Raw genomic sequence first — 23,430 nt, 5'->3', positions numbered from 1 at the left:
GAGATATGTATCTGTTGACGATATTTTGATAGAAATGCTTCGACAACATTATGGAGCGGCAGGAAAAAAGAAAAATTGTAATAAACATTTCGTTGCTACAAGGTAGATCGCATGCTAAGGTAGACCGTATACTAAAGTAGCACCAACTTTCATTTGGTGCATTTCACATTCGTAATTTGAATCCTACATACATTCAAGATTGTATTGTTATTCATACATTACATAAATTCACTAGTTTGAAAGCTTGCGGATGAAATTTGTTTTAAAACTTATTGAAAATAAGTAAATATACCTAACATCACCCAAGTTTTCAATAACAAGTTGCCAAGGCCAAAAAAAATACGCGTACAAACAATTAAATGTATCAAATTGAGAATTTCAATTATAAACAAACTCATATCTACCATTTAACAGCTTTACATAACAATTCAAAGTCTGCAATACGCTCTACCGGCTGCCGTCCGTCTAATATAAGCTTTAACTTGCTATGAAACGGTTTGCATCTACTATACATCTATCTAACCGCAATTTGCATGTTTATTTTTAACAGTGGTGATGGTTGTTTTTCAATCATAACTTTGTGTATGTTTGTGGATGTGATACTAACCAATATTAATATTATAATCTCTCATTAGTACTCATAAAGAAAACTGTAAAACTATATATATGGGGAAAGAAATACATATAGAAAAAAATCTTCCGGGTCTTTTCACTCTATTCAAGCACATAAATCTATTTAGATTAGATTTTAAGCACCCTATATACATATATAAAACTGGCTTTGAATTTTCAATCTCGAATACTATTCAATGCAATATGTAGAAAGTTCATGCACTTTCTATGTAAAAATATACTATACGATGTAAACCTTACAAGCTATGTCTAAAACTATATATGTCAAACCCTTAATGGTCTGTTCATACTATCCAGCACTGCAAGGCAACAGCCCGGCACAGCAGTGCACGGAAAAGACTACTTCAATTCACACTATACAGCAGCGCACGTTCAGACTTGTTTTGACTGCGTGCAAGGCAAAATCGGCTCACATATACATTACATTACAAAATCGGCTTACCAGCAGAATAAACTTGTGGTTAGCATATAATGCTTTGAACAGAGTGGTCACGGGTTCAAATCCCACTGGTTTATACTGACCAAACCTTGGATTTATGACTCCAGGTCGATCGTTTCCTATCAGAGTTTGCCAATTCATCTGATTTTCATTGAAACGGTTCCAACAAATTGGCAACCTTAGCTATTTTCTCTTCATAATAGGCCTTCCTGGTATAAATTAAAGATATACATCACAGAAAGCAATGATACCAATATTGTCACAATATGGCGTTTCAGAAAATATTCATATGCGCATGCGCACTTTCGTTAGTACGCGTGCACTCGCTACTGTGACGTCACATCACGTGTGGGCATTTCCACAGTGGCTAAAGAAAACTGGGTTTGCTTGATGAGTTACAGTGACATGTACTGCTGTGTAATATGAATAGATTTTGTCGGCTACTGCTGTTACGCTACGCCACGTACACATTGCGGATCATATGAATGTGTCCATATAGAATATACCAAATAATACTTTTCGAACTGTTGTTTGCGTGCCGTTGCCGGTATGTGCTGTACCAGTATGAATAAACCTTTTTTTGTAATTTTCTGTCAAAAGTTTAACGATTCAGGACGGCCATCAATTGGTCTATAGTGGTTGGCCACCTGAAGATTTAATTAGCAGTTAAAAAAAGTGGCATTGTAGTCGGAAATTGTTTCTGCTTTACTTAATTTAATTTACCCATGCATTATGTAAATATGTAAATATGTATGCTATTTATTAAGCATACACACCGTAAGTGAAAAAGTAAAGAATTCTATATGAAATTCAGGAGAAGCAGATTTAAAATTATTAACCCTTTGCCCGCGGCAATAAATATAGCGAACAAGCCCTGTACGCGGTACCTTTTTCGCGAATTTGGCAATCGAGTTTTCGACCTTAAATACAGATTTTAATATTTACTCAAGTAACTAGATATGTTAACTAACACATAAAGTATTATTTTAAACAATAAAATACATAATATATCTCGTAGTTTTGGATTAATTGTCAAATAATCATTCTTCATAATTGTATGAAGACGTGACGTCACATAAACGAGGTTTCAGTATGGTTCCACAAAAAACTAATTTTTGACTGGTATATATTCATTTTAAGCAAATTGAATAGATGGCATTCAACTCTCAGTAATATATTCAACCAATTTTGAACCTTAAAACAGTTGAAATAGGCGCATATAAGCCTCAAAATCCCGTACAAAGTTCAGAAATTCTATGGAAGACAGCCGCGCTACAAACTTGTCGCCCAAAGCTTCCATAGAAGACGGCCGCGGGCAAACGGTTAAATGTATTATTTGCAATTATTTTTCCAACATAAGAATACGTTTCAAGTGGCTAACTACTATGCTTAGACTGGCCAATTACTGTGACCTGTAAAAAAATATTTATAAAAAATGGTTTGTAAGGTTTTCGCCGGCACAAAAATGATTTGCAATTTTAGATTTTCTAATGAGTACCTATTATTACATAATATTATTGCACTTAAGGATTATATGATCGTATACATACATATAATACATGCTAACTTTTAAGGCATGTATTGTTTTACTATATATTTCTTGTAATTTTTGAAAACTAGGCAGTAGGAAGTGTACTCGTTTCCCTGGCCGACTACTGCGCCGTAGGACCTTCAGAAGTATCGCTACGAGACGGGGATCGAGTTGAATTGTTAAAGGTCGGATGCGCCGGATGGTGGTTTGTCAAACTCATAGGTAAATCATTTGATATTTAACTTGTAAAATCGTCCTATCAATAACAATTCCTGATTTTTATTGTTTTTTCCGTTGCTAAGGAGGTACAGGAGAAGGATGGGCACCGGCCGCTTACTTGAACCATCTCAAGACGTCACGGTCTTCCAGCCGTTCCCAGGATAGACTCGATTGAATATTCAACATATTTATATATATAATAATAATATATTTATGCATACATAATAAATACAACATAAATAATATTAATTATGCCTTAATTTGGATACATTTTAATGAAATTGCTCTCTTGCGCTTAGCGTCATATAAAATATATAAAGTAATGATATGTACGTATAATATTACGGCTCAGGTACTTGAAATGTTCTACAATAATAACGATTCACGACTGTAGATACTAATTTCCATTAGTTTCTATTATATTTGTAGCTTATATGAAAATAACCAAAAAAATAATTCAAAAATGGATGATGGATGATTTGGCAAGCGTAATATATGATGATGCATATACATATGTATGTATGTACATATTAGGATTAGGTATTAGTTATGAATGTTTATATTTCTTTGTATAGTATAATGGTATTAATAGTATTAATTGCCTTTTGAAATAGTGTCTTTTTTTTAATATTATTATTATATAAAATGCGTTTTACACCGTATGAAATTCTAAGTCAAAAATTTTAATGTGGGTATGTGTGAATCATATTATGCCTATATATTGAAATGCATTTATTTAATTTTGTCGTATATACTATGTGTGTTAAGATTCTCATATGTTTGGAATGTGCTCGGTGACGCTTCTGCGTCAAGACTTCATCGTTCATCAGATGCGAAGACGGTTCATAGTAAAAATTTAGAGCATAGATATTTTCTTCCTCCTATACCTCAAACTGTTACAATAATTGGATAATTAGCAATGTTAATCTTCGTCGGACTGTAGAAGTTGAGTAGAAGACGTTCGACGGTAATATTTTCTAGCAGCCTAGTCTTCTAATATTGTTATTTATGATAATAATCCAGTAAAAACCTCGTCAAAAACTCTTTTGGCTGTACAGACAATATATTCAAAGTGAAAATTCTCACAATAACAATACAGAAATGTGATGAAGCATTGAAGAATTTTTACTTTTAATAAACAATAAAAAAATAGTATACATATAAATAACCCGTTCAATCAATTTTTATTATGAAATTTATGTAATAATGTATATATATATAATATATTTGACACATATACAAACTGATAATCAAATTTATATCGAATTGAAAAAATGTATAACCTTAAAAACTATAATCTATAATTTGTTGATTTGTACTGATTAGTGTTATTGTTTATATATATTATATATATATATATATATATATATATATATATATATATATATATATATATATATATATATATATATATGTGGCGTGCAGTGAAATTCTCTCTCTTTTTGTCGTACAACCTTACTTAATGTGCGCGAGCAGGATACAAGAGGAGCAGGCCGTTCCCCTTGTATCCTGCTCGCGCACATTAAATAAGGCTGTATGACAAAAAGACAGAGAATATCACCGCACGCCACTGGTATATATGTATGTAACTTGTATAAGAGTGCGTGTGTGTGTGTGTGTGTGTAAATATGTAACGGTTTAGATTTATTATATGATGTGAAAATAATGAAGGAAAAAAAAAAGTACAAATGATTGTTTTGTTTGCGGAAATAATTTTTTGAGATCGTTGGCGACTTTTAAACGAGCTTGTTCGTGTGTAAACGTTGTTTGATAATTCTGCCTTGAATGGACGTTTGTTGCGAATTTTACTATTTATTGTATTGTTAGGATATTCCAGTGTCAATTGATAGACGTGTTTTATCAAGTTTGTATATTGAAAAAATAAATTATTCAAATGTGACCGCCTTTTCAATATTAAATACTACAAGAACTCTCCGTCCAACCTGAAGTATTCCACTACTGAATCTATCCTATACTGAAACTACTTCCCGTACGGGTTTGAACTTGATCGGTCTCTATATATACATAGACATGACTTCAATGATACTCCATTTTCTTCATCAGAACGTGAACATTCTAAACACATCAACACACTTCTTGCAGAAGGATAAAAAGCATACAAAAGGCGCAGGATACACCAATCAAGCTCTAACCTCCACAATATGATAATTCAACGTACGATTGTGCCTAGTATTAAAGCCAGGCCACACCTGGTGACTTGCAAGTTACTCTATTTCCACTCTTGGGCAACCAGAAGCAACCAAGAATCCGCCCACTGATACCCACATATAAAAGTTTTCAATACATGACTATAGTCTCACATGGTCATAGTTTTTTCTCGCGGGTTGGGTAACTTTACTACCTGGGCAACTGGTGAGTTGCCTGGTGTGGTATGCTCCATACAACTGCATACATTTGATCTGCTCGCGGAACGAAGTCATATACAGAGTTTCCCGCAAGTCGCCTGGTGTGGTTGGGCTCTTAGAGATTACAACAGCTCTAATTCCACACTTCCACAAGTAACCAAAAACAATCATATCCGTTCATCATTGATTTGAAATACAATTCCATATAGAATCAAGCCTGAAACTGAAGAATAGTCGATACATTTTGACAGCCTCAATTCCAGTAAACAATAGTCATTGGCCGCTTGAATAATAATTTACGGTAAATTAATATATTCATGTCTACCAGTTGGCAGCAATCAATGATATTAATGCCAATTAGTCGAAATTGTTATTCAGTTCCTATTTTAGAGCATTTAAAGCTACCATTTAACCCTTTGAATGCTGACCAACGCCGATCGGCGTTTTGCCAATAATTCCATGGACCTGAAAAAGGCTTTGTATTTTGGGCATGTAAAAAGTAAACAAGAATACTACCGGCTAAGCCTTTCCAGGTAGCATTGAACATGGGTCGTGTAATCTGTGTCATTAATTTGTCAACGTTTATAAAGACTGGTTTACACCGGAATTTCTGAATTTATAACCATAGCAGAATTTCCCGATGGAAATCCCTAACTGCTGAGTATTTTAGATTGTGGCTTGGCATTTAGATTGTGAGCATTACATTTTAACAACAATGAAGAAGATGGAACTAGTTCTGGAAAAATACATTCATTAATAGACTTATTTTTTTTATTTTATATTGTTGCAAGATATATTAGGGAGTCTAAACACACCTTTACAAAACTCGAAATCCTCGGCGGTAGTTATCTAGGGTTTGTTTGGATTAGATACAATTTTTATACCTGCTTTCTATTGGATTTCTAAATAATTCTAGTTGAAATGTTGTCGTAATTTTCAGCGTGGCGGGCTTTCTACAGAAAAGACGTCAGCACTCAAAGGGTTAATCAAATGATTGACTGCCACTGTTCATTGTTGAATTAACATTTCTACCATTGGTATAATTTCGCTTAGGATTGGCCCAATATTAGATAAATGACATCTAACGTGATAGCCCCAATTACATACATTTTCTTTAGTTTCTTTTATACCTTCTTCAATGCCATTCTAGCACCTTATTAAAAGCTCAATGTTGCCTCGACCATACTTCTCATCCATATTTACCAATTTAGACCCCTTCTCATCATTCAAAGAATATATCTGATTCCGTCCAAGTGTTCACTCCGGTTCGTTTGTAAACATACTAGTTTGTCCATACACGAATTTTAGTTAACCGTCAATCTTAATTTAATTTAATCTTCAAATAGACTCAATTTAGATAAATTAAATTAAATGAAATATTAAATATTTCAATAGACTTACTTCAGTTAATCTTCAAATAGACTCACCAGGTGTCGCATGAAACTTTGTACTGTCAAAACACCAAGTATTTAAAAGTGAAATTCTATAGAAAACGCAGTACAACATTCAATCGCAACTTTTAAAATATTTCAACGCCATTGAGATTGAGAATACTTAAACGTATGCCTAATAGTTTGTGCATGAACAAACTAGTTGGTTTGTCAATTTGTTCATTTGTGTACACTATAACTAGCTAGATTGGTTTGTGTATGAAGAAACTAGTTCGTTTTTCAATTTGTTCTTTTGTGTACACTAGCTAGATTGGTAGATTGGTGTATGAACAAACTAGTATGTTCATGAAAGATCGAAGTGTACACTTGGACTGTAACATATATGCATATAGTAAATATATTATTAATATTAAAATATACTACCACTCTTTCTTAAATAAGATTTAAAACTTATTAATATTTCAAAAAGCACAAAAACCCTTAAGAATTTTAATCTACCTATATTAAAGCTAAAATTCTGTATCATCGGTTATGAAGCAACCATGGAATATGAATGAATAAATAATAATAATAAAATCAAATGTAAATTATATTTATTATATTATGTACAAGGAATCGAAAATTAAACATAATAATGAAGATGGATCGTAACAAAAAATAATAAAACTAAAAAATATAAGATCGAAACAAACTGGTATATAGTAAACTTATAAAAATTTGTAAATGTATGTATATACATACATACATACAAAAATTTGAAATTGTTCTAACGACGTTACTTATGCATGAGCCTAGCGGAACTCCTCCTCAAGAATATGCTGTCGATTTTGCTGAAGACCTCGTCGGCCGACTTGGACGCGTCTACCCTATAGTGGAGACCTTGCAACGCGTAATAGTCGACCAACGGCTTGGTCTGCGAGTGGTAAGTAGTGAGTCGCTTCTTCAGAGTCTCGGCATTATCATCCGACCGTCGGATGAGCGGCTCGCCGGTCACGTCGTCAGTCATCGACAGCTTCGGCGGATGAAACTCTTCGTGATAACTCCGTCCACTTGACGGGTGGATCATCCTGCCGGTGATGCGCCTCACCAGCAATGAATCGTCGATGCCGAACTCGATAACAGCATCCAATGACGCGCGTCGCTTCTCCAACAACGTATCCAACTGAAAACGTCAATCAAAATGATTAATGAATTCTTCAATCGCGAGACGTCGGTGTTTGTCGCCTGTATTATTACCATTTCCGCTTGAGGAACTGTTCGTGGGAAACCGTCTAAAAGGAAGCCATTCCTGCATTCAGGCTTGTCTAAGTTCTTTTCGATCATATTGACGACTAGATTGTCGTTGACTAATTTTCCCTCGTCCAAGACCTTCTTGAGAACATGTCCCAAGTCAGATCCAGAAGATATTTCAGCTCGGAGCATGTCGCCTGTCGCCAAGTGGCAAACGCAGAATTTTTCTTTTAAAAGCGGCGCCTGGAACAGTTTTAAAATATCGTTCAACAACAAGTGGATTCTATGTATGTATAGTGTGTGCAAATGTATGTGTGGCATTGAAATATTTATCAATAGCGCGACATTCTATATTATTTATAACCAAATAAAGAAATTTTTATGCAAATTTTGCGTTTTAAATATTAATTTCAATGAAAATATTACTGATTTATACTCCAATTCGTCCGCGTTTGGGCTACGTCTCGTCAGTGTTACTATATGGATGTGAAACGTGTACTCTGAAGCCCAGGATGGGTCTACAGGCGTATGCTGAAGATCCCATGGACCAAAAAAGTCTCAAATATAGCTGTCCTAGGCATTATAGGGATAGGCAGGGGACTTGTTTCTGTCATCAAGCGGAGAAAGATGACACGGGGTCCAAAATACGAATAGAAAGTAGAAAATGGATTGGCAGGGAGAAGATTTCTTGGCTTCGAAACATGCGAATGTGTACTGATATTTTTATTTTTTACATATATACCAAGAAGGCCTTACAGGTAAACCCCAATGCGCCTTCCTGGCCAATTACAACCAATACAGATTTTTATTTATTATAAAAGTCGCTGAATTACGAGACATTGAAAAACTAGCAAATTAACGAGACATCTATGAATTGTACATAAATTTTATTGTACATTAATCATACTCAAATAGTGGTGACATAGTAGGTAGGAAGGATTTTTGGCCAATTTTAAACGGGAAATCAGAAATTTAGAAATCAGAGAAAATTTGGCAAACTCTGATAGGAAACGATCGACATGGAGTCGCAAATATCCAAGTCTGACCAGCAGCACTACAGATGTACTCAGAAAATTTCTTTTCAATCGAGGTCAGCTCATGGGATCGAACCCGGCGCCTCTCGGTGCTAAGCAGAAGCCTAACGACCGAGCTATGCTGCTGGCTAATATTTATTTTTTTACATATATACCAGGAAGACCGTACAGGTAAACCCCAATGCGCCTTCCTGACCAATTACAAATTACAATTACAATGCAGCATTTTTATTACAAGTCATTGAATTACGAGACATCTTATGAATTATACATAAATTTAATTGTACAATCAAATAGCGGTGACATAGTAGGTAGGAAGGATTTTTAGCCAATTTTTAATCGGGAACCGTTTCAACAATGAAATCAGAGAAAATTGGCAAACTCTGATAGGAAAAGATCGACTTGGAGTCACAAATATACAAGTCTGACCATCAGCACTACAGAAAAATACTTTTCAATCGAGGTCAGCTCATGGGATCGAACCCGGTGCCTCTCGACGCTAAGCAGAAGCTTAACGACCGAGCAATGAGCACAGAAGGTCTGTTCCGAGCCGCTGAAGACATGTGGATATCTACAAATGATCGACGAGCTGGTCGCCACCGTCCGGATGCGGATAAGGCATTAGAAGAAGAATAAGATACTACAATTATTTCAATTATATGAGGGAGTTAAAGCTTCTCTACATCTTCCGTTCTTCAATTTATTTACACACAGATAGTTTCAACGTGTACATCATTAGCCGAAAACCTTATTCTTGGAAGTAATACGTAAGCTTGTGGACAACTGGAACGTATGCATATTGAAAAAGTTGGAGACTATGTAGAAAACAGATCACTTCAAAGCGACGAGTGCACTAATACAGATACAATACAATCAATCAATATACATAAGCATTTTATACAATGCGAATTCATACAAACATCTATGGAGAAATTTTTGCAGAATTTTATAATCAAATTGACGAACTTCAAGATGCTGAATAACTTGAGATTAGCAAGAGAGATATGAGAGGAGATGCCAATTTTACAGGAACTGTATCAATGAAAATCAGAAAAATTTGCAAAATCCGATAAGAAACGATCGACCTGGAGTCACAAACTAAGTTCTGGCCAGCAGCCGGACTCTACTGGTACTCGAACCCGTGACCACTCTGCTCGAAAACATATACTAACCACTAATCCACGCCGCTGGTTAACTCTAGATGCCTAAAAAGTACAATGCAAAATGAACTTTTTTAATTGTATGCAGTGTTCAAAAAACGAGTCCGTATTGAAACATTGATCAATAAACCAAAATTCCACATGATTATGTCACTCGAATAATTCGATCACGTACAATCTATAATACAGCAAATAGAATGTCAACAGCCTCCAAATATCACACAGTTACAACTTTCGATACATTGTAATTGTTACTATTGATTCATCGATAAGGAAAGTTTGATTTTTGTTCTTTGATCGTTTGACATATCAAACAATATATACCCATTTTTTATCAGTTGATATCAATGTTTGATGAGACTGTCAAGATTCTGTGTCGTTTTATTTTTTTACGCAACACGGTGAAAGGTTAAATTCCCACAATATATAACAAAGTTCAATCATCAAATGTATGGAGTGATTGATTTGAAACAAAACTTGCAAGTTTTGAAAGAAAATTATGACCTAGGCGACGCCAGGTACACATATTTCTGAATATACGTTGGTATATTTATAAACTTTCATATAATTAGCCAGCAGAATGGCTCGGTAGTTGCATTTATGCTAAGCACCGAGAGGTCACCTGGTTCGATCCTGTGAGCTGACTTCGATTGAAAAGAATTTATTCCGAGTATAATCTTCAATGCTGCTGATCAGCCATGTGTTTATGTTTAGCACCGAGAGGTTACCGGGTTCGATTCCGTGCTAATCTTTAATACTGCTAGTCAGACTTGGATATTTGTGACTCCGAGTCGATCGTTTCTTATCATAGTTTGGCAATTTATCTGATTTCATTGTTGAAACGGTTCCACCATCAAAATGGCAAAAATCATCCGACCCACTATGTCACCAATATCTGAATTTGATTTATGTACAATATGTAAAAATTTATATTGAAATCTAAATCCATAGACATCTCTATGAATTAATTCATTAATTAATTTCGTGTTCTTCAGCATCTCGAAATACAGCGCTTTATATAATAAAAATGCTGCAATGTTTGTAATTAATTGTCTACCTGTTAGGCTTTCCTGGTATATATCAATGTAAATCAATAAATAATTTGTAAGTCGATCGTTTCCTATTAGAGTTTGCTTATTTATCAGATTTTCAATGAAACGGTTCCTGTAAAATTGGCATCTCCTTTTCAATACCTCTTGCAAATTTCAAATTATTCAGCGTCTTGAGATTCCTCGATTTGTATAATAAAATGCTGCAAAAATTTCTCCATAGATGTCACTGTGGAAGATGTTTGTAAGAATTCGCATTGTATATAAATGCTTGTATTGATTGTATTGTATCTGTATTAGTACACTCGTCGCTTTGAAGCGATCTGTAAAGGCGAGTGTACATGTTCGATTGAAATAAAATAAAATATGTAAAATAACAATAACAAATTGCTAGCTTATTATGGCTTGGGCAACGCCGGGTGTATTTGCTAGTTGCTGGGGTCAAATGAAAATATTTTTTTTAGATAATACAATTATCATAATTCATAGTTCCTACATATATTTTCAATACCTATGTATGTATATAAATTCATTAACATGTGATATGTTGGACTAAAATAAAATACAATGATTAAACTTCGGACAAAGTTACAAAAGAAAAAAAACGACTGAATATCATACATATATTAGAATAATCATAATTTTGTACAAAAGTTTATAAATTATTTTGGTTCTCTAATAAGCACACAAGTATTTGGAAAAAGCTTCGTAATTTTTTGAAGGAAATATATTTGCGTTTTTATATAGCAATTCATACACATATAAAACAGTGTGTCGTTTCGCTTGAACGGTTGACGCGTATATGAAAGCAACAAGCAAAATATTTGTTTGTGCAACAAATCATAAGTATTGTATAAAAATCAAATGAAAAATGAAATCGCCAGTATCGGTTGTGAGAATGAGGTGTAAATCAGTAACGATTGTTGCATTATGTAATAAGTAATAGTGGTTAGGTTAGGTTATGTATGGCGCGAAAGGTATTGTGAGTAGGTTCAAGGTGAAGGTGCAAGAGAAAGTGATCGAGTGATTGAATGATTGAGTGACCTGAGTCCCTTTGCCGGATCCGGGAGGCCCCATCAGGATGGCCCTGATTCCAGTTTCCCGGGAGGCGCCACGTAATTCGGCTATGCTCACTGGTGGCATTTTGAACGGGGAATGGAATGGAATGAGTCGGCCCAACGACAACTGTCACGCAAGCCGGTCGCACGCCGACTGACAACGTGCACTCAACACTGCCAACGTCACCCCGCTCGCTGCCAACTATGCAAATTTACAAAAATGCCCTTTCCAAATAACGTTCACTTGATAGACCTAAACCTAAGACAGGAATGGCGAAAACGATTTTATTGGCATGCTAAAATATTCATTTCTAAGTACTTTACCTTTGGAATTTTTAATACAAGTACGGACCTATTCAAATTCATCCGTTCCACGTCGTTTTAAGGTCTGTTCATACTGTGGCGGCTCGCTTATACGACATGGTCGAGTTTGGTTGCCTTCCTGCGAGTGGGAACCAACTCGGCTGGGTTCGGAGAGCCACTACTCACTCTGCCTTTAGCTGTCATATAATAAACACGTGCATTAACATGCCAGTCGTCTCATTCGTTCATCCCCCATAATACCTATCCAGCACGACCCGTATCCTGCAGGTGTCATGCAAGTGCGGATAGTATTCTTTGGTACATTATATGGACGTATTCATAATCCATTTGCGCATGCGCATTTACGCATTCATGCGCGTCCATATAGAATGTATTAAAGAATACTATCCGCACTTGCATGACACCTGCAGGATACGGGTCGTGCTGGATAGGTATGAACATACCTTTAGGTCGAGCGCACATTGGATGTGTTTACATGGTAAACGGACTACTAGTCATATGTGAACCAGTCACAAGACAACCGGTTGCTCTTGATCGGTCACACTAAAACTGGTCACATCCTAAAATTGGTCACGAAAAAACTGGTTGACCGATTTTAGGGTGTGACCAGTTTTCTCGTGACCAGTTTTAGTGTGACGGGTGATCACTTGTGACCGATCTAGAGCGACCGGTTGTCCTGTGACCGGTTCACATTTGACTAGTAATCACCGAACCGTTTACATACCAAATCAAATAATCCATACAGGTACAACTTTGAAAATTCTTGACCCTCGAAGTAGTATGGAAACGGGGTTTTTTTTTTCAATCAATAAAATTATTTTGAAAATATATATATGTATGTACATGCATTTTTTTTCGTCCAAGGCACTATTACATGAGAGTTCATTACATTTTCAAGATTTGTATAATTTTTGACAAGAATTATATGAATTTTTAGATTAAATAACGCGTTTCCTGAAACTTTTGATTTTTAACAACGGGTTTCCGGAAACCCATGGAAACCATTAAGGTGACACCACTACGTCTGGCATCATATCATACATACTGTTGGCATATTTTGGATTTTATCATTAATGTAGAGATTTTGTGCGCGGACACAAATCTGAATAGGATCAAATTAATTCGAATTACTACTAGTGCTCACTCACTTGGTTAAGAATCGGAAGAAAACCTTCTAAATGGCCAATGCATTCAATGAGTTATAAACAGTAGTTGTAAAACTTTTGAGCGAGCAGCTGTTTAGGGTAGACCTGAGTTAGATAAATAAAAGTAAATAAAAAATAACTCCCACATTACCCCCACGTAATAGTACGTAACATGTATAATATAACAAGTATTCAGTCAAAAATAACGATTTCGACGTATTATAAATGAATTCCAACCTATCACGCGTGCCATGTATTTACCATTCCTGCTTTAATGTGTTGTTTTTTTTTTAATTTCTTTATGATCCAACATTGACGTCATGCCCAAATAAATTTTTATATTATTTCTGTATATGGTCGTTAGATGACGTATGTTTGATTCACTAATGTCAAACGTTTATAACCTATTGCCGCCACAACCGTCATTGCAGCTTCCAATTTGTTTTTAATGTCCTTCTTTGATTACAATCTATTTCAATGGCAGAACACGAATCCGTCTGGTATTGCAATCTTATTTTTAATATCTTATTATTTTTAAATCTTTTGTACGCTTGTAAAAGGCTATTCAAATGACATTTTGATATTTTGAACATAACCTATAATCTATTATATCTTGATTTCGTTATAGTTATTGGAGGGAACTTTGGCGGTTAACTTCAAATTCCAGCTCGAACAATGCCTCATATCGTAGCACAGTCACTAAAAAGCTTAACACCGTCAAAAATCAATTGGAAAAAGGCTTGTGCTTTTTTCAACCTAGTTCACCCGAATCATACACTAAATTAGCTGCGAAAAAAAATGAATACCCTAAAGTTATATCATTCATTGAAAAACTACAACAGTTTATGGTAATCTTTTCAACTTATTTTAAAATTTTTTTTTATATAAACCATTATGAATTTACACATTGCAAATTTTAGGATTTGGAGAGTTTTCAAACGTGGGATATATTTTGTCACTATTTATCGAATCAATTTCACGGTTCCGTTGAAAGCGCGTTGAAAAACTTCTCATTTATGGACGTTCTAACAAATAAACTTTTATTAGACGTTTGGGTATTTTACAACTCGGAGCGTTTATTTATGTTGAATCAGCTCAAATTGATAATAGAATTCAAACAAAATTCTGATCATATGTACCACAACGAATTCAATTCAGTCATAAAGAGCATAGAATTAGAAAATGTACGCAAATCCCTGATTAAACAATTCGAGTATTTGGTCGCCGAGAATCCGCCTATCAAATCGAAAAATGGCGATGTTGTCACTTTCGAAATGCAAAAGCTGTGGATGGAACGGAATTTGCGCGAGCAGGTTGAAGTGTTGATGCTCATATTACTAGTGATTGATGAAAATAAGCTATACGTTCAAGAATTCAAACAGTTGTTTTCCACATTCAAAATGCACAACTTTGGACGGCAACCCATTTACCACAAACATCTCGATGACACCAATAAGTTAACCGTCTTGAAGATAATTTACGCTGAAGTTGCGATATTCTTTAAGATAGTAAACGATGCTAAAGGGTGTGTGGACAGTAATTTCGTAATAGATTATTAACAAACACACTTTAATAATGTTGAAATAATATATGTTTTAGATCGGCAGTGCCTACTATAATACAAAGTATAAAAGATGATGTAGAGAATGAACTCATTCGGTTACAACACAATGAAGAACACGGTGCACTTTTACTAGCGTGGATGCTACTTTTGCTGGAGGTTTATATTTGTTTTTGCACTTATAAAGCTTAAATATATTTATGCATTGATTTAGCCATACTAAAATCAATTTCAATGTGCTTTAGGATTCCATTGCCGAAGAAACGTTCATAAATAAATATCAACAATTCGGAACAAAAGCGCTACAACTTAGAGTATTTGAATTCCTACACAATATGTGCAAACATTCAATGTTTTCCGTAAGTTTAGACAATTTATCAAAAAGAATAAATCATACCGCTCAATAAAATAGATTTTCAATTTTAGGGTAACACAAGGTGCGCTTCTATATTCCGGAACTCTGTATATCAACTGCTGTGTAACATATGCAACCGTTTCGACAATGATGGCTCCATATCGTTGCATCCTTGTGCAATCGAACTTTGCGGCGAACTATTAATCGACTCAACCTTAGCTAAAAACTTTTGGCAGTCGATCGACGAGCCTGCATCTGCTGGACTAGTGTCATTATGGAATACGGCTCTCGAGTTCTTTCCGTTCGACTTCAAAGCACTCTCAATTTTCATCATCGGACTTTCGAAAGCTTCACCGCACAGTTTGCAAATCGTAATATCCATTATTTCAATTGAAATCATTTTTGTAATACGTGGATATCATATTTTATTGTATTTGGCTTTCAGCTCTTGCGTGAATTAAATAATCTACCGCTTTACACTGAAAGATATAAGCCGAGAGCGGTCACCATTTCCAATGTTATGAATAATGAAGATAGCGTAAGACTGACTGAAGATTACTGTCCATATGATGATCAAGACTTTGTCATCAAAAGCAGAACCCAAGCGTCGATAATGGACAGAAGAAACGCCACTCTCATTCATTTCAGAGTGAACGTTTCCTATTGGAAAATACTGCACAAAGAGTTGAATCATCTCGTCAACTATTGCCTTCGTGGAAATTTAGACATCGCAGAAGATATCGAAAGAGCCATTTGGGGGATCAAAGCTTTACATTCAGTACTCTTGCAATTGGAATCGAACGATGCTGTATTTGATTCGTTGGTCGGTCCTTGCGAGACCGTCTTCGATATCTTAGTCAGATTTTGCAATTCTAAAACCCCGTATCCTTCATTGATTTCCGCTTGTTTAGACGTTTCCGTGGCTTTGGTGCCCAAATTTTCCAGCAAAATTTTCGGCAGGTATTGACAACATAACTGAAATGATTACACTTTGACTCAAGCTTAAAAAATTAACCTAATTTTGACACGTTATGTATATTATATTATAGATTGATGAACATTGGTCTTCTTCCATACGTCGACTATCCTAATTTGACCGAAGTTCAATATTCTAATGGCGAGTCGTTCCATTCATCGCTGATTGGTCTCTATCTGGTGAACGTAGAACTGCCATCAGGCGAATACGAAGTCTTCACTTCATATCTGAATCTAATATCTGCCTTCTGCGAAGTGAGTTCTCATATTATAAATACATACAATGAAATTAGCTAAAATTCATACTTGTTACTCACCAGTCTCTCGTTTACAGTGTGAGCATAGTGAAGAAATTGCTACGGGAGCCTTATTACCCGGATTGATATTCATATTGAGGGAAGTGTTCCCACACATGTCTGAGTGGTATTTTAAATCGGCGCAACAGAAGCGAAAGTTATACTTTAAGTGTATATCTTATCTGTTTAAAATCTTGCAACTGTCTCCGGAGCAAAGTACACGTCCTGTAGATAGACTGTTGAATAAGACTTGCCTTCATAGTCTGCTCAATTTAGAAAATGCTATGGCGTTGTTAAAGCTAGTCGCTTTTGGTATGTACAAATATTATCAAATGTTGTCGATTTATTGTTTATAATTATTAAATAAGGGTTTATAATTGATGGGTGATTTTCGTTGTGTATTGATTTGTGTTTAATTGTTATTTTGTTTTTTTTTTTGTTATGTTTTTGACCATTGTGGCGCTTTAGGAATTCCTGTTATGCCAAAATGGTCTGTTTAGAATAAAATAAATAAATAATTCCAGGTGAAGACAAAATACAGTCGCTGATGGAAGACGAGACTAATTGGACGACCGGATTGGAATTCGATTCTATAAAAATGGTTCAAATGTCGATGTCGGCGTTGATGCAAGTCTTGAGATTGAAGCATCTAGTTCGCGACAAGTCCTCATTCAGTCCGCTGGAGCATTTGATCTACACTCAACCGAAACAAAAAGGCACTTTGAAGATTGTCCCGACAGTCACCGGTTATATGAATCACGTTTTCAACAAAAATCTCCCAAATACGGCTTGCAAACTACTCAAAAGATTCGCTTTGGTTAGTTTTGCACAACTCTATTCTATTTGACAACTCGTTTTCCAACATGTAACCTAACCTGCTTCACTACTTGCGATGTATATTAAATATTTTATCATTTCAGGAATCTCGTATGTCGCTTTTAGTATGCCTGGACATGTCACCACACCAAATTCGCATCATGTTCTTAGAACGACTGCGAGACGAGACTGAGTCTCCAATGTTGAAGACTGTCATACTAGAGTTCGTAGCGTCATGCGTAGAATATCAACCGGGTCTCACTGAAGTCTTCTTCAAAGTGTCACACCCTCAGGACGAGAGCAGAATGTTCCTCAAGAACGACGTAAATGAGCAGACCGATGGAATCCTCACTTATATGGCGGAGTATCTATCAGCTGTTAAAGACGTAAGACTTTGCATTACAATACATATGCATAAAAAATTGGTTTGTATTATTAAAGTTTTGTAATTTCTTTTGCAGAATACAAACAGCCTTTACAATCCATTGCTTAGTAGAATAATGAGCTTGTTTCATGCTTTATGGAAAAACAATATGCAAATGCTTGTCAAAGACTTGAGAGGAAACCCTGACTTTTGGGAATACTTATGCAGTCCTTTGTTCCAAAAGATCTTACCAGACTTGAAAGCGTACTCGCAAATCTTCAACATGGTCGGAATTGAATTGTTCATCTTCGAAGGTAAAGTCGACAAAAGTTTAGAAGGTGCGTTGGAGAATTTCTTCAATCATAACAACGACTATTTAAAGAAATGGATCGAGTACATATTCTCCTTCGAAGGTCGTCAAATCGAAGACGAAATACAAGACGAAACCCCTAGTTGGTTGAGTCTACTTACCTCGTGGAAGGACTTTGTTTGCATCATCATAAAATACCTACCATTTCCGATCAATACCAAGAATAAAATAACAATGGTCTCTCTTTGCTTGGAGACCCTTAATAGGGAGATGGCAACTGTCGGCGATAACAGAATCGTCATCGTACTTGCTGAAATGTATGTAACGTACTTCTCGAATTGGAAAGACGACTGCTTCGGAGACAGACAAGAACACGTTAAACAAATCACAGCCTTACTAAATCACACATCATCTTCCTTCGAAAGCTTACATCACCGAGCAAAATACTCAATACTGTCAATATGCACACTCTCCGTTAATATTCTAGCATATGACCTGAAAGGCGATAAAGAGCTTTCATTGGAAGTAATCGGAGCTGTCTGTCATATCGCTACCTCTCAACTAGACAAACTCTATATCAATGGATATACAGACAAACCTGTCAACGGCAATTCCAACTCATCAGTGATGGTTTTGAAATTATTAGAGCAAAGCTTATACATATTCAAAGACGGCTTCTTATGGGAAAACTACTTCATATCGAGGAGTCTCATAAGTAAATTGGTATATTGTGTTACGAATTCAATCCAAAAGCACTTTTTGTTCAGGCAGTCTTTGGCGGCTTTGAATTGCTTGACGGCTTTCGCTCGTAGCAAACTTTCTCAAGAGTTGCTGTACTGTGACATCGGTCAGAATTTGTGGTTGAAGTTTTTGCCGCCGAAAGAGTTGGCTCACCCGACTTTGGAAAACTCGAATGAATGTTGGCAGGTGGGAAATTGGTGGCAAGCTTACCGTTGTGGAATCGAGCTCGTCACGGCTATTTTGGAGAAGCAAGGTAACTACTTCTCGTCTGATGCTATCGTCTTTGCCGGTGTTCAAGAAGAGTACTTGACGGAGTCGATTTTGCTGGTGCGGCAGTCGTTGGACATGGAGGCTTTGAATTTAACATACACTGCTTTGTATTTCATCTCACAGCTGACCAAGTACGAGTTTAAATGGAAGCATGAACATTATCAGTCATTGCTGAATTTTATGGTACGTCGTTGTATGGACTTTTTTTATTTAGGCTTAACCTTCCCATTTACTAATAATTTCCTTTACTGTCGTTAAATTTTCTTTTCTATTATTCAAAAATCATCCATGAAATGATGACTATTAAAATTTTATCGATTGGGTTGGTTCAATTATATAAAACTATTTGAATTTATCGTACAATACAATGTTACTATGCTTTACTTTATGTTTTTGTTCCACATATATAGCGGAGTATAAGTATGTGTCTTCATTATTGTGTCACATTGATTTTGAGACCGAGAGGAATACATCTAGCCATTGAACCACCATCTTCATTGCCTACGATAGATGAGGTAGATAGTGCCCCGTCACCGAAAGTCATCGCAGTTTTAAATAAGTATGTATTATAGTGTTAACAAAAAACAATTGCATATCTTGAAAAATGCAGCTTTCCTCATATAAATGTATGGTGTTAGCCATTATTCTAAATTTAATGGTGCATTAAGACTATCACGATAATGACAGTATTTCACTAATACCAGACTCAATAACACTGAGCAACAAAAAAAAAATACCAGAGCGGAGACCAGCCAATCTTTACTAAGTTTGACCCGTTGAATTGGAATATGATATTGATTTTTGTTGGTGGGTGATCGTTTACGAGATATGAGCGTTTAAAAAAATCCGTGATTTTTACAGTTTTTTAGCTTTTGCGGTCTTTAACTCAAAATTTAGGATTGTTACGATCAAAGTGAGTATTGGAATCAATAGTCAGATATTTTTCCTATTAGTTTTTATATTTCATTGCTTTAAAATACTTCTAATTAATTGTCTAGCGAATTTTAAAAGTCAAAAATATATATTTTTTTTACGGATTTTTTTTCCGTGCTATTTTTCATTTATTTGGCAAATTTTTTATTTTTTATTTTTGATTTTCATTATTTTCACGGGATCTGAATGAAAATCTTTCTTACGCAAAAACCGCTCGAGTTAGTACGTTAAGATAAAAAATAAAAATATTGGGATAGAAAACCAATCCTTATAAACGTGGAGAAATAAAAAATTTGCCAAATAAATAAAAAATAGCACGGAAAAAAAATCCGTAAAAAAAAATATATTTTTGACTTTTAAAATTCGCTAGACAATTAATTAGAAGTATTTTAAAGCAATGAAATATAAAAACTAATAGGAAAAATATCTGACTATTGATTCCAATACTCACTTTGATCGTAACAATCCTAAATTTCGAGTTAAAGACCCTAAAACCAAAAAACTGTAAAAATCACGGATTTTTTTAAACGCTCATATCTCGTAAACGATCACCCACCAACAAAAATCAATATCATATTCCAATTCAGCGGGTCAAACTTAGTAAAGATTGGCTGGTCTCCGCTCTGGTAACTCAAAAACGTGATTTTTTGTTGCTCAGTGTAATTAACGAATAAATCAGACTTAAACCATTAGCTGATAGTGATTCGTAATCAAGTCATTTCAAACGTCGCTTGATAAGCAAATAGCTGGAAATATGATTCTAATTTACTACATGCTTTTTAAACTAGCAATTCTATGTTAGATCAAATCTATGTATAATTGTTTTTCTATATAATTAGATACACGTACATCTGAAATTTTATGGTCCATAAAAACCGTTTTGTAGTTATAATGGTGCATCTATAAATTGCATGTTTTTTTTTAGATTGTTGGAAATTATGAATTTGTCCGCCATGTGCTTGAGATCCTTCAGCCCGAACCTGCTAAATATATTGACCGATCCATGCTTTGAAACTTCAAACTGGCAACCGTTAATGGAGCTGCAATTTGGTGCTCCAAAGTTGTCTTCGGATCCGTTTCCTCAATTGACCTTCGGCACGGTCATGTCTGCTGTATGTCTTTTGACACGCTCGCTGAATTACGTAAGTGTCTTTTATTGAACCGCTGGAATGATTTATTTGACATGTAATTTAACGTAAAAACACTTTCAGAACTATCACGCTGAAGATATTCCGTTGAACAATATAAAAAGATACGTCGGAAAGAGGAGTTCCTTGAGGAGACGCACATCTGGTGGATCAGGTTGCGAAGACGGCATCCGTCGTCGATCATTCCGTAGTGACAGCGTCACCAGTGTGTCTTCGACGACAAGCACTTCGATAAATCCTAATTGTCTCGCTGCTCTAGATAAAAAACTAGTACTTATAACATTAGAAAATTTGCTCACGCTGCTCGCTTCACAAGCGTTATTGGCGGCGAAAGATCCGATGATGTCCAATCGGGACAAACAGCTCATCCGCAGAGAACTGTGCGCTGAACTTCCAGTATTCCACGACTTTGTGAAGAAGAAAGTCATCGATCTCTCTCATCCAAAGAATTATCTGTGCCGAAGAAAGTATGGCAGTTATCCGTTACTGTCGAATGAAGATGAGAACAAATCCTTGTCGATGATCCAATCGGAAGACGAAGAGGAGAGACCCGAGAACGTCGAAGGCTTGCACACTCCGCCGCCGCCTCCTCCGAAACGCTCCCACGACTCTATGAGAGTCTCCGTCGTCAGGAAACTGCACCTAGACAAGACGAAAACTACTGGAGAGTCGCCCGGCACTAAAGAGTCTCCGGAGCAAAGCCCGCCATCTTTGCTCACATCTAAATCGAGTATATCTTCGACGCCAAGCACGAGTCGGTCTACAAAACACGTCACATGGGACGAATCGCTACCTGTTCAAGACGATGTCGTACTCTTGAGTCCTGCTGATCCGGAATATTGTCCGCTAACTGAAGTTCAAATGATCGAAGAAGACTATCTACACTTTCTTTCGAATGTTTTCTTGTATATTTGTCAGACTGATCACTAATGTAATGTTTTATCTTAGCGAAAGTGTTGAATTTTCTAATTAAACATGTGTGTATTATTTTTTTTATAATACAATCTTATTTTATTTATATACATATGTAGTACATATTACATTTGATGGATTCTTAATCGGTACCTGGCGTTCTAACAGGAAGTTTATGAATGATTTGAAATGCCATTGTGGTTTACTATACATAGTACCACTAGTGATATTGTTTATCAATTTGTGTTGAACGTCAGATATTAATTTAAGCAACTCCCAAAATGACTCATCCTTTGATACTCCTGTGCCTATTTTGTGTCATGGAATAGTTTTCATGTGAAATGTGTAAATATGTTTATTTTACGGAATGGTAAATGTTTTTCAAAAATCGATCGTTGATTGATATTTCAAATTTGTTCAGCAAATTCAAAACAGTTAAATATCTCAACACTTAGCATGCTTAACTTTTTTGGAATAATCATTGTGTAGATTTTTTATGTACATATATTTGTTGAAAGACTTGTTGATTTTGGTTTCTTATTATATCGGTACTGGGGTATTCAAACTTATTCCTAAAAATTGTTTATATTTTAATGCAGTTCGCAGTATTTTATTGATTATTTTGTATTAAAAATTTTGTTTGACCCAAATTTTGTGTGATAGTTTCGCTTTTTTGCATGGACAAGGTTATTTGATGTTAAGAGAAAGTCATCATATGCTCACACAGTTCTTAGAAGCGTTAGATTAGAAACGTTGATGACTCACGAAATCAATAGAATTTGATTTGTGAACGTTGATTTGATTTCCAAAATTCAAAAAACTCGAGTATAAGCCGTTATATTTGAAAGTGGTGGAAGTTCAATTTTCAGTTCCAAAAACACTTTCTGTTTGATTCAGTTTACTTATTTAAATTCGATATGCCCAGAATCTCGTAAAAGCAAAATAAACGTATTACAGGCCACCAGTATTTTACAAGGCTCTTTTTTTTAAGTATTGTTGCATAGGGGTGGGTTCAAGATCCAAATGAAAGGCCAAAATCGCTTCACAGCATTTATTTAACGATTCCAGAGGTCCCCACGGAACCACCGCTCACTCCAGAATAATCCGATCTACCTTGTGTACCTCCTTATAAAGGACAAGTTGCACAGCATAGCTTCCCCGATCCATTAA

The 23,430-nt window shown here is 35.5% G+C and overlaps 3 protein-coding genes across 3 annotated transcripts in view; 2 read left to right on the top strand and 1 right to left on the bottom strand.

Moving 5' to 3' along the window:
• Positions 1-3,965, top strand: part of LOC143915453 (guanine nucleotide exchange factor DBS-like) — a 93,496-nt gene extending 89,531 nt beyond the window's left edge. Inside the window, exons 19-20 of the mRNA XM_077436113.1 lie at positions 2,693-2,825; positions 2,906-3,965. Coding sequence (XP_077292239.1) covers positions 2,693-2,825; positions 2,906-2,997 — 225 coding nt within the window. The 3' untranslated portion in view covers positions 2,998-3,965. The remainder of the gene's footprint in view (positions 1-2,692; positions 2,826-2,905) is intronic.
• Positions 3,966-7,152: 3,187 nt separating this feature from the next.
• Positions 7,153-12,307, bottom strand: Ak2 (Adenylate kinase 2). Its single transcript, XM_077436141.1, has 3 exons — positions 12,097-12,307; positions 7,816-8,052; positions 7,153-7,741 (listed from the first exon to the last, which is right to left on the bottom strand). Exons 1-3 carry the CDS (start codon positions 12,193-12,195, stop codon positions 7,355-7,357), a joined length of 723 nt encoding a protein of 240 aa, XP_077292267.1. The 5' UTR covers positions 12,196-12,307; the 3' UTR covers positions 7,153-7,354.
• Positions 12,308-13,945: 1,638 nt separating this feature from the next.
• Nup188 (nuclear pore complex protein Nup188) lies at positions 13,946-23,226 on the top strand. Its single transcript, XM_077435994.1, has 15 exons — positions 13,946-14,079; positions 14,208-14,427; positions 14,500-15,104; positions 15,179-15,299; positions 15,386-15,499; positions 15,567-15,866; positions 15,941-16,455; positions 16,545-16,725; positions 16,805-17,078; positions 17,291-17,583; positions 17,687-17,968; positions 18,044-19,450; positions 19,678-19,826; positions 21,126-21,342; positions 21,412-23,226. The coding sequence occupies exons 1-15, from the start codon at positions 14,057-14,059 to the stop codon at positions 22,276-22,278; spliced, it is 5,568 nt and encodes a 1,855-aa protein (XP_077292120.1). The 5' UTR covers positions 13,946-14,056; the 3' UTR covers positions 22,279-23,226.
• The last annotated feature ends 204 nt before the right edge of the window (positions 23,227-23,430 follow it).

The sequence above is a fragment of the Arctopsyche grandis genome, chromosome 8, assembly GCF_051622035.1.
Source record: "Arctopsyche grandis isolate Sample6627 chromosome 8, ASM5162203v2, whole genome shotgun sequence".
NCBI lineage: Eukaryota > Metazoa > Arthropoda > Insecta > Trichoptera > Hydropsychidae > Arctopsyche > Arctopsyche grandis.
Note: the sequence above shows the minus strand (reverse complement) of the source record. Positions and strands in the feature narration are given on the sequence as shown.